This window comes from Opisthocomus hoazin, chromosome W (genome assembly GCF_030867145.1).
Source record: "Opisthocomus hoazin isolate bOpiHoa1 chromosome W, bOpiHoa1.hap1, whole genome shotgun sequence".
Lineage (NCBI taxonomy): Eukaryota > Metazoa > Chordata > Aves > Opisthocomiformes > Opisthocomidae > Opisthocomus > Opisthocomus hoazin.
The window spans coordinates 45062564-45079761 of record NC_134453.1 but is presented as its reverse complement, the minus strand read 5'-3'; the positions used below and the strand labels follow the sequence as shown (position 1 = coordinate 45079761).

The 17198-nt window shown below is 37.8% G+C and overlaps 1 protein-coding gene across 3 annotated transcripts in view; it reads left to right on the top strand.

Moving 5' to 3' along the window:
- LOC142365654 (A disintegrin and metalloproteinase with thrombospondin motifs 6-like) overlaps positions 1–17198 on the top strand; it is a 213027-nt gene that overhangs the window by 15188 nt on the left and 180641 nt on the right. For all 3 annotated transcript variants that reach the window (XM_075446664.1, XM_075446665.1, XM_075446666.1), the window contains exons 3-6: positions 3581–3743; positions 9744–9961; positions 10486–10569; positions 11067–11212. In XM_075446664.1, coding sequence (XP_075302779.1) covers positions 3581–3743; positions 9744–9961; positions 10486–10569; positions 11067–11212 — 611 coding nt within the window. The remainder of the gene's footprint in view (positions 1–3580; positions 3744–9743; positions 9962–10485; positions 10570–11066; positions 11213–17198) is intronic.

Here is a 17198-nt window from a genome sequence, read left to right as displayed (position 1 = left end):
GTACGGATTTACATAGCGGAGCCACTTGATTGAATTCAGAAACATTTTTTTTACTGGCGACTACTTAACACAGAAAAATGCGTATAACAAAATTTAAGAAAATCTAAGAAAGCAGTTTTAACACCCGCTGCTGAGCCCTGCCGTTATCCCGTGCCCCACATTGGGCGCCAATTTAATGTTATGGTTTCGGCTGCCGCCGGCAACAAAAGCACCACGCGGCCGCCTCTCCCCCCGCCGGCATGCGGAGGAGAATGGAAAGAAAGAGGCAGAAACTAGTGGGTTGGGATAAGGGCAGTTTAACAGAACAGCAAACAGAGGGAAACAGGAACAACAACGGTACAAATAAGGAGAAAACACAACAACAAACCGCACAACCCAGACAGCCGCTCTCCCGAACAGGACCGGCGCCGCGCCCCCCCAAGCCGCAAGAGGGTTCCCGCCCCGCTGCCCCCCCCCCACCGGAACCCAGTGTGACGTCACATGGTATGGAATACCGGGCTCTGTTTGGCCAGGTGGGGTCAGCCCCCACCCCCCAGCTGTGCCCCTTCCTGGAGTCCGGTGAAAATTAACCCTGTCCTGGCCAAACCCAGGGCAATCAGACAGCCTGTTGGTCTTGGCCAGAACCACTCTGCAGGAGTCTCTTTTCCTGTGGGAACGTAATAGTAGAGCTTATAATGTCTCAGGATTTATTTGAACCCAGATGTTTGACATCCAGATTGGATGCAATCCAGACTCTCGGTGTTCTTTCTGCACATCTGGCAAACCTAGTTACAATTTGGTTTATATTTTCAAGACTTTTTAAGCAGCAGTGTGCCAGTAATTGATTTGTTTTCTAGTAAAATCTTAGATTCTGAGTAACGAGAAGGCATCGTGAGAGAAATAAGTCACTGTAGTACACATGAAGAGTATGTTAGGGAAGATAGTCTGGGTTAGTCCTTTCTTGGGCAAAGGCAAACCTATCCGTGGGATTGCTTTTGCTCAAGGACCTGGGTGCACTTGGTGGGTGATGCGGAAGGATGGGGAAGTCTGATGTGTACCTCAAGGGGATTTGATTTTGGATGAGTATAACCAATGAATTATTTTCTATGATGTTAATTTCTAAGTAACCCTGCCACTGTATGTCATCACTACTGTAGTCGTTGTATGCCATATCAGTGGTATTACAGTAAGAATCATCCAAATTAACAAAGGATGGACTTTGATAAAACCAAGCAAAGTGCTGGGGTGATGGAACTATACCTGGCTTCAGCAACTGGCATCCAGCAACTTCCTTGAAATTGACATCTTCAACCTGCACACTGTGGGCATGAATAGCGCCAAACAGACTAGCTGCAACCTGCGGATGCATCATGCAACCATCCAACACCACACACCATCTCTCCTGCCCTGAAGGACTTTTATGACAGATGGAGCCGAACATCATGGATTAAATGAACTCAGTGAACATTTCAGAGGGATGGCCCATAGACTAAGGGAATGATATCTCTGTGTGTGTGTTTATATATATGTATATAAAGACAGGAAAAGTGGTGGTGATTAATTGGTAAGTGGGGGACCTGGGCATGATGTAGATGGTATAGAATAAGGAGTGGATAATGTCCTGTTTTTGGCTGGGATAGGGTTAATTTTCACAAGAAGCCAGGAGGGCTGACCCAAACCAGCCAATCAAACAGCATTTTTGATACCATGTGACATCATGCTCAGTATTTAAGTGGGGAAGCTGCCTGGAGCAGGGTGACTTGCTACTCAGGAGCAAGCTGAGCATTGGGCAGTGAGAAAATTGCACTCTGTATATTCTTTTTATCAGTATTGTTGTTTTTATTTTCTTCTCCCTTTACTGTTCTGTTAAACTGTTTTTACCCCAACCTGTGAATTTTGCCTTTTCCTTCTAAATCTTCTCCTCATCCCACTGTGTGTGGGGGGGGGTGAGGAGGAGGAGTGAGAGAGTGATCACATGCTCCTTTGTTGCCAACTGGGGCTAAACCATGACAGTCCTTTTTGAAGTAATTGAAAGCTGAAGTGTGTTCATACTTATATTTTCAAAATATATAATGGGGTTATATTTGGAAAATACTGTTCTTTCTGAAGTGTTAGACAGTCTTTTTTTTTAAGTTGTGTGTTGTTACTATATTACTATTGATTCTATGTTTCTCCCAAGTAACAAGTGATAGGACGAGAGGAAAAGGCCTCAAGTTGAGCCGAGGGAGGTTTAGACTGAATATTAGGAAAAATTTGTTCACTGAAAGGGTTGTCAAGCATTGGAACAGGCTGTCCAGTGAAGTGGTGGAGTTACTATCCCTGGAGGTATTTAAAAGCTGTGTAGATGTGGTGCTTAGGGACCTGGTTTAGTGGTGGACTTGGCAGTGCTAGGTTAATGATTGGACTTGATGATCTCAAGGGTCTTTTTCAACCTAAATGATTCTACTGAAATCCGGTTATTCCAGGAGTGAAGAATAGCAGCAGTTGATGTACAAAACAGCAGTAGGAGGAGAGCTTTGACCAAGAATACAATGGCAAGCCCTGATCTCAGAAACAGCTTAGGGATATTTAGAGCTTATACGGAGCAAGTGGTCTTATGGCTAATCATAGAGGTCTCATCGGAGGAGGGAAAATAAACCAAACTCAAACCTTTAAAAAAAGGCTCATGTATAATAATTGCCTTACAGATCAAAGGTGTGGTAGAAATTTATAATTCATCAAATCGGGATATGAATGCAGAAGTTCCTGCTTCCAGTCTCTTACCTGATCAATAGCTCTTTTTGCTGATGCAGAAAGTTTATACATTCAGAACTTTCTAGATACAGATACCAGAATTTTTTATTGGGCAAATATAGGTGTAGGAGTCTGTCTGGGCTCATTCCCCAATATTTCTATAGCTGAAAGGATCCCAAAACTGGATTATCTGCTAAAGTTCAGTTTTAATTGCTGAAGGTTCAGGAGATTGCATAGATGGCTTGATCTCCCCTTCTGTAAACCACTTCCTGTTTGGAAGAAGCCAAGTTCACAAATGTGAAAGTTATGAGAATAGAATAGCTACTATTCTGCACTGCAGTATGAGGAAAAAATATGTTAATTTGTTATGAAGCATGAGGCCTAGTACACGGTCTGCAACAACTTAGATTTGTTAAAGATTTGTGGTGATACCTTTTAAGGAATAAATGCTTTGTAGATAGTGTAGCCGAAGTTAATATTAATAATTTGATTTTGATAACTAGCTCAGTTTTGGGATTAAGCATCTGGATGTAAAATGCTGAATAGTTTCCCTGAATATATTTTCTAGAATTAATCCTTCATGTGGTTTTTCTTTGATGCAGTATGTGGCATTAAGCATCTACTGGTATGGCATCACAGAGGAAAATTGGGCTCACCATTTGAGCAAGGCCATTTTGGCTTGGTGTCACTCTTAATGGATAGGAATCGCATAGTTTTGGAACATCTCTGTGAACAGATTGTCGTATACCAAGTTGTGGATTTCTTCACAGAAATAAGCAATAATCAAATGTTATTTAAAATTAAGCTTTTTAATAGGAGTTTTGTATTGCTTTTGCAAGTTTTAATTTTCTTCTTTTCTCCTTTTAAGCATGGAATCATTGCTACAGAAGATGAAGAGTATTTTATTGAGCCTTTAAGGAATATAACAAAAAATTCCAGTAACTTTAATTATGAGAATGGTCATCCTCATGTTATATACAAAAAGTCTACCATGCACCATCTCTATGATCATGGTCACTGTGGAGTCTCGGGTAAGGGAGTATGAGTGTCATTCCTTTTAAAAAATTATAACAAGTCTTATTTTAACATATTTTGCTTGGTTCACATGTAAGGTACAGTGGAGACTGTAGCAGAGTAGGAATCCTCCTTTTGGGTGATGCAGTGACTACTGTTGAAAAGTAGTTTTTGCTTTTTTCAGATTCAGGTCAAGAGTGTAGTGTCTTTAGAAAACTGAGATACTGGGAGTAAGTCTTGTTTTATTCCTGTGTTGTGTACAGTGGTAATGATGAGCACAGGCTTCCTCAAAATGTGCTATAAATGTACTTCATTCCCCGACTGGAAGGTGTGATTGAGTGACCAAGTATTACATCTCAATGTTTAATAAGTGTTCCATCTGATTTGAGGAAACTTGATGTGTAATAAATATGTGTTAGTACTGTAATTAGTAATACATTTGTAACTGGAGTCCACATCTTTCTCATTTATGGAGGTTTATGGTGGTTTGATACTGGCTTTTGGTTCAGTGGGTTAACGTTATTCCATGATAGTTGAGTATGTGATTTACAGGTGCCTTACAGGAAGGATTATATAGTTTTGATTGAGAGATTTTCCTTGTAAAGCAGTTTTAACTCCTACAAAATCAAGTGTTATCTACATGCTTCTAATGATTGCAAAACAAGTCTCCTAACTACTGTCTGTTAATCGATTGTAAAATAAGAGTACTAATGTATGTGGATGCTCCAATTTATGCATTTTATGACAGACATCTATGAAGCATCCATCTTTTTCTTTCATTTTGTAGGGAATGCTGTCACTTAAGCCTCTTGAAATAAGTGGAAGGATCATGAAATGTAGGACAAAGCTATTTTTACCATTATAATATTACTAGAAAAAGAAAATGTATTGGCCTCTGTCAGATGCTATCTTTTAGATTAATGCTTAGAAAGTCACTCTCCTCCAAGTGAGGATGAAGCAGTGGCAGCTAGTTTGATCATGTTGCATCCAACTGTTCTGGTGGTATCTGTCATATGGATCATAGGTCAATCAGAGCTACACATCTTGCATGCATTTGTTGTGAAACATGCAGTAACCTTTAGCGTTTATTTCTTTGCATGTTTGATGCTGCCTTTATTCTTGGAAGCTCCTGTGTATTTCCTGAGCTTTCACTCAGTTTTCCAGATGACATGCTATTTTAATGCTCTCCTGGGTACCAAAACCTTTTAAACTTGTTTTCTGAGCGCTGTTTCAGCTTTATCCCAAAGTGACGTGGCATCTGAAGTATCCCCAGAATAATTAAAAAGTAAAATCAAATATTAATTTTCAGTTTCTCTGCTTTTAGACCCTAGGACTAAAGCCAGGTTTACAGTAATAACTTTTTGCTAGTAGAATAAATCTTTGGGGCACTTGACTGTTTTTGGAAGTTTTAAATACTCCAATTTTGTGATTGGTTTTTATTTATTTATTTTAAAATGTCTAAATGCAGTTGTAATAAAACTGTAACTGTGTTTTTGTCAGTGTATAATTTGTCTGGGAGACTGATTTTGTTTGTTTGTTTGTCTATTTTTGCTGTACCTTTAGCACACTTGCCAGTACAACATGCTATGAGGAATCTGCTTGTGTAGCTGTGCCACTATTCACAGTCTCGCAAGTTTCCCCCTACCGTAACCTAGACCTAAATTTATCATATTCTGTATCAGGGAAGTGGTCAGGGTTTTGAATCTTGATAGAGACAAGGGGAGTGTTATTTCTGACCTTTCTGAGAAAAATAGCAATAACTGACAAAGTGGGGTAGGGAGTTTGGAGAAAGGATGATCAGAGTTGGTTGGTATGAGCAAGTGATGGACTACTTCATAGTAGATGGTAGAATTAGTGGCAAATACAAGAGAAGAATTGGAGAGGCAGAGACAAAAATATTTTCCTATTTGACGGATAGTTTAGGTTCAGATAAAAATAGGGATAGAATTGTGGCTGGTTTTCACAACCTAAAATGGATTTTAAGCAGTTTAACATAAGAATATTTTAAAAATAAATGTTAAAATTAATAGTTTGTGTATACATTGTCATCAAGTTTACTATGTTTTATGAACTGTAGCTGAAATCGTTAAGGCCTTACTAAGAAGTTGAGCACCTTCAAATTCCAATTGCTTCAATGGGTTTTGAGGCCACTGGGTTATCTTGCAGAATGCTTTATGGGATTATCTTCTAGAAGAGTTAGATTTTATTCATTTATATTCTGTGTGAAACAGTAACAACATCTAGGTGGTTTTCCAAAGAAAGGATGTCTCTAAGCCATGGAGTAAGCAGGTGTAACTGGGATGCCAAATGGAATTTGGTTTATAGCTTATAATTTTATTATTGAAGTAAATATTTAGAATGCATGATAAAATACTCCATTTTGCAACAAATTTTATATTATGGTATTTTTGTTTGACTGCATAGTTTATTGAAGCACTTGTTTTGCCTGATGCCTAATAGCATGCACTACATTAAGGTTGCAAAATAATTTTTGTTATGGTCAATTATTTTTGTGTTTGCACCATTTCAAGAAATATGTTTTTCTGCTGAAAAGCTGTATGCTTGTATTTGTGCCTAAAGTTGTGCTTTGGTTTGGCCTGGATAAATGCCAGGTGCCCACCAAAACCACTCTATCATTCTTCTTCCTCTGGACAGGGGAGAGGAAATATGATGAAAGGCTCGAGGGTCTAGATAAGGACAGGGAGAGACCACTCACCAATTACTGTCACGGACAAAACAGACTGGACTTGGGGAGAAAAGAGAGTTTAATTCATCACCAATCAAATCAGAGTAACATAGTGAGAAATAAATCCAGATCTTCAAACACCTTTCCCCCACCCCTCCCTTCTTCCTGGGCTCAACTTCACTCCCATTTCTCTACCTTCCCCCCCCCCCCCCTCCCCCAAGCAGCGCAGGGGGATGGGGAATGGGGGTTGCAGTCAGTTCATCATATGTTGTCTCTGCTGCTCCTTCCTCCTCAGGGGGAGGACTCCTCACACTCTTCCCGTGCTCCAGCATGAGGTCCCTCCCACAGGAGAGAGTCCTCCACAAACTTCTCCAATGTGAGTCTTTCCCATGGGCTGCAGCTCTTCACGAACTGCCCCAGCGTGGGTCCCTTCCATGGGGTGCAGTCCTTCAGGAACAGGCTGCTCCAGTGTGGGTCCCCCATGGGGTCACAAGCCCTGCCAGCAAACCTGCTCCTGCATGGGCTCCTCTCTCCACAGGTCCACAGGTCCTGGCAGAAGCCTGCTCCAGTGCGGGCTTCCCATGTGGTCACAGCCTCCTTCAGGCATCCACCTGCTCCGGTGTGGGGTCCCTTCCACGGGCTACAGGTGGATATCTGCTCCACCGTGGACCTCCATGGGCTGCAGGGGGACAGCCTGCCTCACCATGGTCTCTCATCACTAACTGCAAGGGAAGACTCTCTGCCTGCGCCTCTCGAGCACCTCCTTCCCTGTCCTTCTTCACTGACCTTGGTGTCTGCAGAGTTGTTTCTCTCACACAGTCTCACTCCTCTCTGTTGAGTGCTGTTTCACTGCAGTATGTTTTCTTCCCCTTCTTAAATATGTTATCACAGAGGCGCTACCACCATCGCTGATTGGCTTGGGCTTGGCCAGTGGCGGGTCCGTCTTAGAGCCGGTTGGCATTGGCTCTATCAGATATGGGGGAAGCTTCTTGCAGCTTCTCACAGAAGCCACCCCTGTAGCCCCCCTGCTACCAAAACCTTGCCGTGCAAACCCATAACAAGTTGAAATTATTTTGTTGGAAGTATGAATAAAATTTCTACCTGCATTAGAGTTGCAAGAATTTAAAAAACAGCTCTCAAAACAAAGAAACCCCAACCCTTGTTACAAATATACAGACTTTTTTTGGATAGGATTGAGAAACAAGAAAAATTGACATATGAAAGCTGCAAATTGGCAGATTATTTAGGGATGGCTCTACTACATGCTGCCTCATGTAGTGGTTTTATTCATGCCAGAATTTACAGTTAGTGTATTCTAAAATGAAAAAATGATGTTGTTAATAGTAAGAAAAAGCAGCACATAGTCCTTCACTTTAAAAAATTCTTGCAGTTGCATCTTACATAAGTAGTTTTCCATTGCGTTTTGAGATCTCTTTCTATTTGTTTGCGTGCTCTCCTGTCCCTCCTCACCTTCCATCTCCACACAGGATCTTTAGAGGACTGACTTAGGAAAACTTGGGTACCATAGTTGTGAACTCCATGTCTATACACATTTGGATTTCTTTTTGGTTGCAATTTAAAACCTAATTTCCTGCTTTTGTAATCGTTAATTTGGGGTTAATTACAGTGTTTGACTTTTTTTTCGTTGTTGCTTTCTTTTACTTTCTGATAGCTATGTTCAATGTTAATGCAACTTTCAGGATTTTTTTAAATCTAGGAATATGGTGGAAAAATAACATAACTTGCCACAGAACTGTTTTTGTTAAATATGTTGCAAACTTTTATTGATGTTTTAGCTTTTTAAAGGAAATTGTCAGGATTATTTAGTATTTTTGAAGTAAAATAGCATAAGCATTGATAGATTCTGGAGTGTGAGCTTAAGTACTCAGAATTGTTTTCAACCTTCCCATTACTTTGAGACCAGCTGAAGCCTAAGCTTCTAATCTGATAAGAAAAGAAGAAATTTTTGTTTTTGTGAAGTGTTTTGAGACCTTTGTTTGAACGATGCTGTCGAGTCCAAAAGAATCTAATCATTTTTTTCTCTGAAAGTTTTCTGCATGAGCTCATCAGTTTTCAAATGTTTAGAATTTAGATTTGCATATTTGAGTGAAAAATTATGAATGAATGTTGAAACAGTGTTGCATTTCTAAAATACTCATAGCACTCTAAGAGCATCAGAATCCCTTAGACAACATCATTTGCTATTTGGCAATGAACAGTGGATTTTTAAAAAATTTACTACAGAATTTGTCAGAGCAAATTCCAGATATTCCTAAATCACTGCTTGTGAGATGAAAAATCTTTGAGCAATTAAAGCAACTTTGAATTTCCTAGAATAGAGATGAAAAACAGGGAAAAAGATTGATAATAATTATAGATTCTTCAATAGGCTTTAATACTTGGTACTGTTTTTTTAGAATGGGTGTAATCTTATACCCATTGCAGAATGAGGATTATTTTGTTACTGGCATTTTGTCAACAACCAGGTTTATTTTAATTTTTTCAGCTTTTCTAAAATATTTACCTTTTAAAGCCAACACTGTCCACTCAACAATTATGAAGCACTGCAACAGTGGGAATGCAGAAGATTTGTATTCCTGGTTTTGACCTGAACATACATTCTTTGTAGTTATTGCCCTTTGAAAATAGTGTGCTTAGTTGAATTGCATAAAGCATTGTTTTTTCACAGAAGGTACTGGTCCTATGTCAACTCGACCTTAGCTGAAACCGTTTTAGTAGAGGTAAGGATGCATCTCATGAATTGCTCACTTGAGCATTCCTATTCAGTCAATTATAAATTTATCTAACTGTTAATATTCTTATGTTTATTCATAACTAGCAAGAATGCCTTAAATGTTGAAATCCTACTTAGGTAAAGGCAACCTAATTATATACGTCAATAAACTTAAGATTGAGATCTGTGTGGGTCTTTGTGGAAAAGGGATACTTAATACACACAAAAATGTCAGTTCTGCAGGGAAGGGTGGGTTCAATTTTGCCCCGAGGACAGGAATTCAAATTTAAAACAGGTTCGTAGTGTTTGTTTTGCTGATAATTACAGCTGTTTGGAGTTTCAATAATTAGTCTGTTGCACGTAAAAAATATTTTGTTTCGTGAAAAAAGTACAAGAATCAACATATTAAAACTCAGTTGTTTTTCCATTATATAAGGTATTTTAAAATAAAATGTAGACAATAAATTTAATTTTCCTTTGCCTCAAGAAAAACTTCTTTTTAGATGCTTGAAGATGATAATCTCAACATAAAACAGCTATATTTGAATGAGTTTTACTAGTGTCCCCTCTGAAGTGTTTAATTACTTTGTTTTCTAGAAGACCTTACAAGGAGCAGTAAACCTTGGTGGATGAGTGATGCATCTACTTTTCCAACTTCACTTCCAGTCAATGACATGTTAAGTAGTCATAGTCGACGGAAGAGATCAGTAAGCCTTGAACGGTTTGTGGAAACACTGGTAGTAGCAGACAAAATGATGGTGGGATACCATGGTCGCAAAGACATTGAGCACTATGTTTTGAGTGTAATGAATATTGTAAGTTTCATCCCTCTCTGTGTTCGTATCAATATGCATGTTCTGAAATGATAAAACAACTGTAAAGTATTTCTTTATTGACATGAATAATACCTTAAAATGTGTATCATCTTGCAGGAATTAATAGTTGAAATATGGCAGATGTTAGCATTGTGGTAAAAATGCAGTACTGTTTCTGTCAAGAAATACAGTTATCACTTCTAAATTGTCTTTCAATTTTACATTCATATAATTACATTTAGATTATACAGTTTTATTCTGTTTAAGTCAACAGTGTAAATGCTCCTTATGCTGGATGTATTATGAAACAAGGTATAAACAGTTTTGACTGAAAAGTATGACTGAAGTTTAATTTTTACTGAATGGTCATTTGTTGGTTCAAAAATAACTCTTATTCATGTGATAATGATAATTAATGCTATGAAATTACATTGAGCAGGAAAATAGGTTAATTTTTAAACATTTGGGAAATAAGTAGTGTTTCTTGTCTGACTTTGTGTCTCTTCTTATTTTCTGGAGGTCAGGTTGCCAAACTTTATCGCGATTCCAGTCTAGGAAATGTTGTGAATATTATAGTGACACGTTTAATTGTCCTTACTGAAGATCAGGTAAGAGCTGTTGCACTTAAGTTTTATATCTCTGAAATACAAGTTATGCTACTGTTTAATATAGGTTTAATTAAATTGTTGCTTGAAATGGCTGCATCTGAGTACAAAACCTATCTTGTAATCTTTCACTATTTTAATAAAGATGAAACAATTCAAAGGAATATTCCTCGTATATCATCTTTAAGATATCTGTTCTTTACTTCAGGCGAATATTAATATATCTTCGGGGATGTCAGTTTTATTTTTAGATCTATATTTTGATATTCTGGGTTGGTTTTTTTTTTTGTATTGACATAATCATTATTAAAGTTGGAGCAGAAAGAATGCCTGTTCAGCTGAACTTGGGGTCAGATTTTACAGAGATAAAATTTGGCAAGAAGAGTTTATTCCTAGAAACTACTGCTTCTAATTATAGTCCCATTTTAGTCTTCAAAAGGTTTAACAACTGACCTTTGTAATTTGTTTGGAACATTTCTGGTATGCATGTTGTATTGCAGCCAAACTTGGAGATAAACCACCATGCAGACAAGTCCCTCGATAGCTTCTGTAAGTGGCAGAAATCCATTCTCTCCCACCAAAGTGATGGAAACAGCATTCCAGAAAATGGGATCGCCCACCATGATAATGCGGTTCTTATTACTAGGTATGGTTGTTAAAAGTATTGTGTTTATTTCTGTAGCTTTCTTGTTCTTACTGTATGTAGGCTAGTTTTAAAGTAATATAATTGGTAGATAATCTTAAGAGGAGGAAAAATAATAGATAGCTTGTCTTTAATATATCAGACTATTAAACTATAGATTAAGAATTTGGAAAAGTAAGATCTATAAATTACTTGCTTCTGCTGTAGTTTTCACTTCACAATTGCCATGCAAACTATACCAGTAGAACAGATGAATCCTGTTGAATGTTCTATACTTTTATAATTGAAAAGAATTCATAAGATTAAGGAGAATAAAAGCATGGGAAATGTTTTGTTAACCATATATAATGTTTTTAATAAGAATTTCAAGCCAGAACCTCAACTACTGTAATAGTATTTTCCTGCTGAAACAACAGATTCCTGCAGTTTCAGGCAATGTGAGAATCTGTGTTGTAGCTGTTTTTGATTTACAATGCTTAGTTAAGATGAGAACTGTCAGTTTTAATAGTTTCAAAGCCTGCATATGTGCACATTTGTTTACTTCTATTCCACCCTTACTGTGATAGATTCAACAAAGCTTGTGCTATAATCTTGCAATCCTGGTAAATGTATTGCTGTTTATCCTCTGCAGTTAGGGGTAGGCAACTGTACTTTATTAGGAGATCAGTTTCCCCATTGCTTAAGGACAGTATTTATTCTTTTTGATTTTGCTTAAATAGCAGCAGGTGCAGCAGCACTAATTTGGATTAGGATCTTTGTATTATAATTTCTGTTTTCCATGACAAATTCTGTACTGCTCTGTATGTGACCTATTTGTGGAATCATTGTGTTCACTGCATAAATTTTTAAAATTGTGATGATAATTGATTTTTCCTGGAATTTTTGCATAAAAGTTGTAATAGTAATGACCACACATGTATTTTTTGCATTCATATTTCAATTATAATTGTTATGGGTGGTCTTTAATACTACATAATAACAATTAGAAAGATTAAATGCCAAAGTGATTTAGAGAGCAGTTATAGTCCAGGAAGTTACAGTCAATGGCTCGATGTCCAGGTGGAGACCAGTGACGAGTGGTGTGCCTCAGGGGTCGGTACTGGGGCTGGTGCTGTTCAGTATCTTTGTCGGTGACATGGACAGTGGAACTGAGTGCACCCTCAGCAAGTTTGCCGACAACACCAAGCTATGTGGTGCGGTTGATACACTGGAGGGAAGGGATGCCATTCAGAGGGACCTTGACAGGCTGGAGAGTTGGGCCTGCGTGAATTGCATGAAGTTCAACAAGGCCAAGTGCAAGGTCCTACACCTGGGTCGGGGCAATCCCAAACACAAGTACAGGCTGGGTGGAGAGTGGCTTGAGAGCAGCCCTGAGGAGAAGGGCTTGGGGTACTGGTGGATGAGAAGCTCAACATGAGCCGGCAATGTGCGTTTGCAATGCAGAAAGCAAATCGTACCTGAAGGGGGCCTACGGGAAGGATGGAGAGGGACTTTTCACAAGGGTGTGTAGTGATAGGACAAGGGGGAATGGCTGTAAACTAAAAGAGAGAAGATTTAGATTAGATATTAGGAAGAAATTCTTCACCATGAGGGTGGTGAAACACTGGAACAGGTTGCCCAGAGAAGCTGTGGCTGCCCCCTCCCTGGCAGTGTTCCAGGCCAGGCTGGATGGAGCTCTGAGCACCCTGGTCTAGTGGAAGATGTCTCTGCCCATGTCAGGGGGGTTGGAACTATGTGATCTTTAAGGTCCCTTCCAACCCAGACGATTCTGTGATTCTACTTTTGTATGCTCTGTTTCCCCTCCCCCCCCCCCCTTATTTTTCCCCTCCAAGCATTTACCTTCTGAGTCGCATGAAGGGTCATAAAACTATTGAAATCATAGTTTTTCCAGGAAATGTTTGGTGGTAATAGTTTGGGACACTCAGTTACTGCTTGGTCAGATATGCGGAAGGGTTTCTAGCAGTTTGAAATGTCATGTTTTGCTGCCTTTTTTTTTTTTTTTTTTTAAAGAACACGGAGTTGTTTAAAAACATCTAATTTTTTTCTTAGTCCAAGTAGAATCCTAGCATTCTCTCCCTCTCCCCAGTACAATATCATGACTGTTGTTATTTTAACAATTTACAGTGACTTGCAGAAGAACACATTTGCAAGTGAGTATCTGTGCTCCTCATTCTTAACAATCCGGAAAATCATATTAGGTCAATTTCTATTCTGAATTTTCACTAGCTTTGGATTTTGTCTGCAATCTGTTGCGTAAATTCTGTCTCGCCACACGTGAATACATACTACATTTTTATGGGTTTTTTTCACATTTTAAACATCACTTTGGACTATTTAGCTCAATTTTATAGCTACGTTTTATTAGATTGCTTCTGTATAACACTACATTAAAAGCATGTGATTTTAATTTTAATGGGTTGTAAATTAATTCTTTTAGTGGCAACATCATATCCATTTAATTTTAGTATTCAATATTATTCAGTTTTTGCTAGTTTACACAAATCTGTCCTAACAAAGGGCATGATTGATTATGCTTTGAGGTCAATAGCACCATGCCCATTATTTGTGTAGGATTTGGATAAGATTTCAGTTTGATTTCATAGCTTGTTTATTTTAATCATAGAATCATTAAGGTTGGAAAAGACCTCTAAGATCATCAAGTCCAACCGTCAACCCAACACCACCATGACTACTAAACCATGTCCCAAAATTATGGAAATAGTCATGTAAAACCTGAAGTGAGCACTATTTGTTCCATGCTACTTAATAACTTTTTGGAATATTTTACAGCTTTAAAATGTGGATTAATGAAGTTAAGTGTGTGAGTGTCTTACCATTCCTAGTTGACAAATGGTTATTTTCTCTGAACTCCCACCCATTTCTGTATTAAATACACTGCTTTTAATAAATAGCCATTATGCATGGAGATAGATAATTTCCTGACTAGTTTTAAAGTATATTCAGTGTGTTAAAAGTACTTTCCAAAGTGATTAGCACTACTTACAGGTGAAATTTTGCTTGCTTTATTATTGAATTTACAGCAAAGAAATGACACTTGAAAGGAAACATCTGGAAACTTTCCAGTCAAAGAGCAGATGTGAGTAGGCAGGATCAGAGGATATTACAGAGTTGTCCCAAGTATAGAAAGAACTTGTAGTTCATGTCTGCAGTTGTAGCTGTTCAGTTTCACTTTAATAATATATGATGAAACGTAGCTTAAAAGGCTATTAATATTCTGAAGGAGCTAGATGATAGAGGTAAAATAAAAATCCAAAGTTAAAATTCCATACTTGAATATTTTGCAATTGCCATGCTGGCCTAATCATGTGCGCTTGGTTAATTGGTACTAAAGTTGATTCTGATAGATAAAATTTTGCTTTAAACTCAAATCAAACTCTTTTGTTTTAAACTCAAATCAAAATACTTTAATGAATAAGAAATTTGATGAAGAAAATAAGAAGTCACATTTGTTTATGTATGGTATATTCAGAATTAAATTACCACCTTTGTTGCCTTCTCAATTATTTTCTTAACTGACACTTTTCTAAAGGTATATATTTCATAGTCTTTATAATATGAAGTAAACACTGGAAATATGATTGAAACACAAACATTTAGATAACACTGAGAACTAACTGAAATTCTGGTCAAACGATTTATTTTGCAATAGTGTGTGAAGGAACAGTAGTCTGGCCAACTGCAAAGAATTACGTATGAAACTGTAAACATGTTTAATGACTAGCAAGACGTGTCTATTTGCTTTTTCATGTGCTGTATTCCAATTCTTCTTACCACTGTTTATTTTCTGTTCTCTTCTGTTGATGCTATGTTGACTTATTATCAGGAGGTGAAACGAGAGCACATGGGGATATTCCAAATGGGAATATACTCAGCAAATGTAACAACCTCTTATTTTTTATGCTTTTTCTTTTACTTTTTTCTTCTGTTCTTCATCTTTCTGTATCTTTATGATTCTTCACGTACCTTTTTCTTCTCTTTCCATTGATTCGCTTGCTGTAGCCCACATAATGCACTTTCAGCCTGAGCCTCTGGGATACTAAGGTTGTTTTGCACTGCTCTGATATTGGTGAAATCCATAGGTCATATTAAATTGGATTGATATAAATTAAAGCTTTTTATTTTTTTGGGTGGGAGGGGAGTTATACGTTCTCAAGGAACATGAATTTCAAGAAAATTGTTCAACTAAAATCTGACAATAGACAGTTTTGTGGGGGTAATACTATTTTAGTCTTCAGGTGCAGTTTTATGTGCTAAATATTTTCACATGCTCAGAAGTGAGGGGATTAATTGCCTGAGAGAATCCTAATTGCTTTGGTTGGATAGCTGAGTGTCTTTAGATCTTGTTGCTCAATATCTGAAGTTCCACATGTACTTTGAAAACTCTTTTTTTTTTTAATCTTAAATACCTAGAAAATTGAGGAAGAATGATGTAAATCAGAGTAGTTGGATATAACTGCTCTAAAGTGTGGGGTTCCAGACTGTTAACTAGCTTGATTAAACCTAAGCAACCAACAGAAACAACTTGGTACGCCCCACAAGCAGCATCCTGAAGGATGTGTCTATGCTGCGAGTGCCAAGATGCCAAAGCAAACTCTGGCCACCCCAGCCTAAAGCGGACGGATCTATAAGGAGTCACACAAGCTGGCTGTCTATGTGTCTGTTCGAGGTGAGACAGAGGTTAGCTGCACATGCATAGCACTGTACCTGATGCAGTAACCTCTTCTGAGAGAGCATAGGCTTACCCCTATATTTGACTAGGCTGCTTCTGGATGTGCGTTGATGGATCAAAGTACCATTTGTCCTGTGGATTTATAAGCTTGATTGTTCTATGTTGAGGATCTCTACTGCAGAGCATTCTGAGGGGGTAGATATATTTCTGCAGAGAATGAGTGTAGCCCAGAGATGGTAAAAGAAATACTGTGCAAATCAAAGTAATTAGGAGGAAAGTTCTGAAGCTCATTACCATCAGTTATTGGGGGTGTTAGGGACTAATGAAAAGCTGCATATCGGAGAGAATGATGAAGTTTTTTGGTTTTGTTTTTTTTTTTTAATCTCAAAGGAATATTATGTAACTAGTGAGCTAGACTAATTGAAGCATGAAGACTGTAATGCAGAATCTGAGGCAACAGTTGCATCTGATATTGGAAAAGTCAAGGTCATATGACTATGCAAGAAAGGGTGGCTTCTGCGACTAACAGTGTATCATGGCATATATTCAGCTCTGTTATTAATTAAATGACAGTTCCAGATAAAAGGGATAAGAATGCAAAATTTTGCTTACTCAACAAATTTGGGTATCTCAAATTGAGTGGAGAATCTAAACTCTGTTATACTTTAAGAACAGCTGTTTGAAATGCTGGTACCTGAATAATTTTTCCTAGTGGAGGAAAAGGAGAGGGAAGCTATAAAATTTACTTTCTTGTTTGTGAGTCAGACTAGAATATTAAAAAAAAAGTCATACCAATGTCAAGTCTGCTTTTGTGTAGTTAATTCTGAAAGGTAGGAAAGAATAATTCTGGCAATTCAGTTTGAAACTCTTTGTACTTCTGGTGATTTAGCCTTTACTAGCTGTATTTCTACTGACTAAGCCAATAAATACCAGTAATTACAACATTATCCATAGTGTGAATAATAAAAAAAACCCAAACCTCTTTCAACGTTGCATAATAATAAATATCTTTTTCAGGCCATTGGTCAGTAATCTTTTACACATGCAGTTATGCAAAATTCTAGACACTCCTAGTTTAAACTCTGATATATATACCACTATTTATAGTATCTCAAAACTATATCAAAATAGTAAGTGAATGCTATAGAGATAACCAAAAGCTGTTGAATGTGTGTGGCCAGGGCCTACCACTGCTGATACATGTGGTAGTGGTACCTCAAGCTAATAAAGTTCAATAATTTAAACTAATTTTTTCAAGTTCCAGGCAGTTGTCCTGTTTGAATAGTGTCTGATCACTTC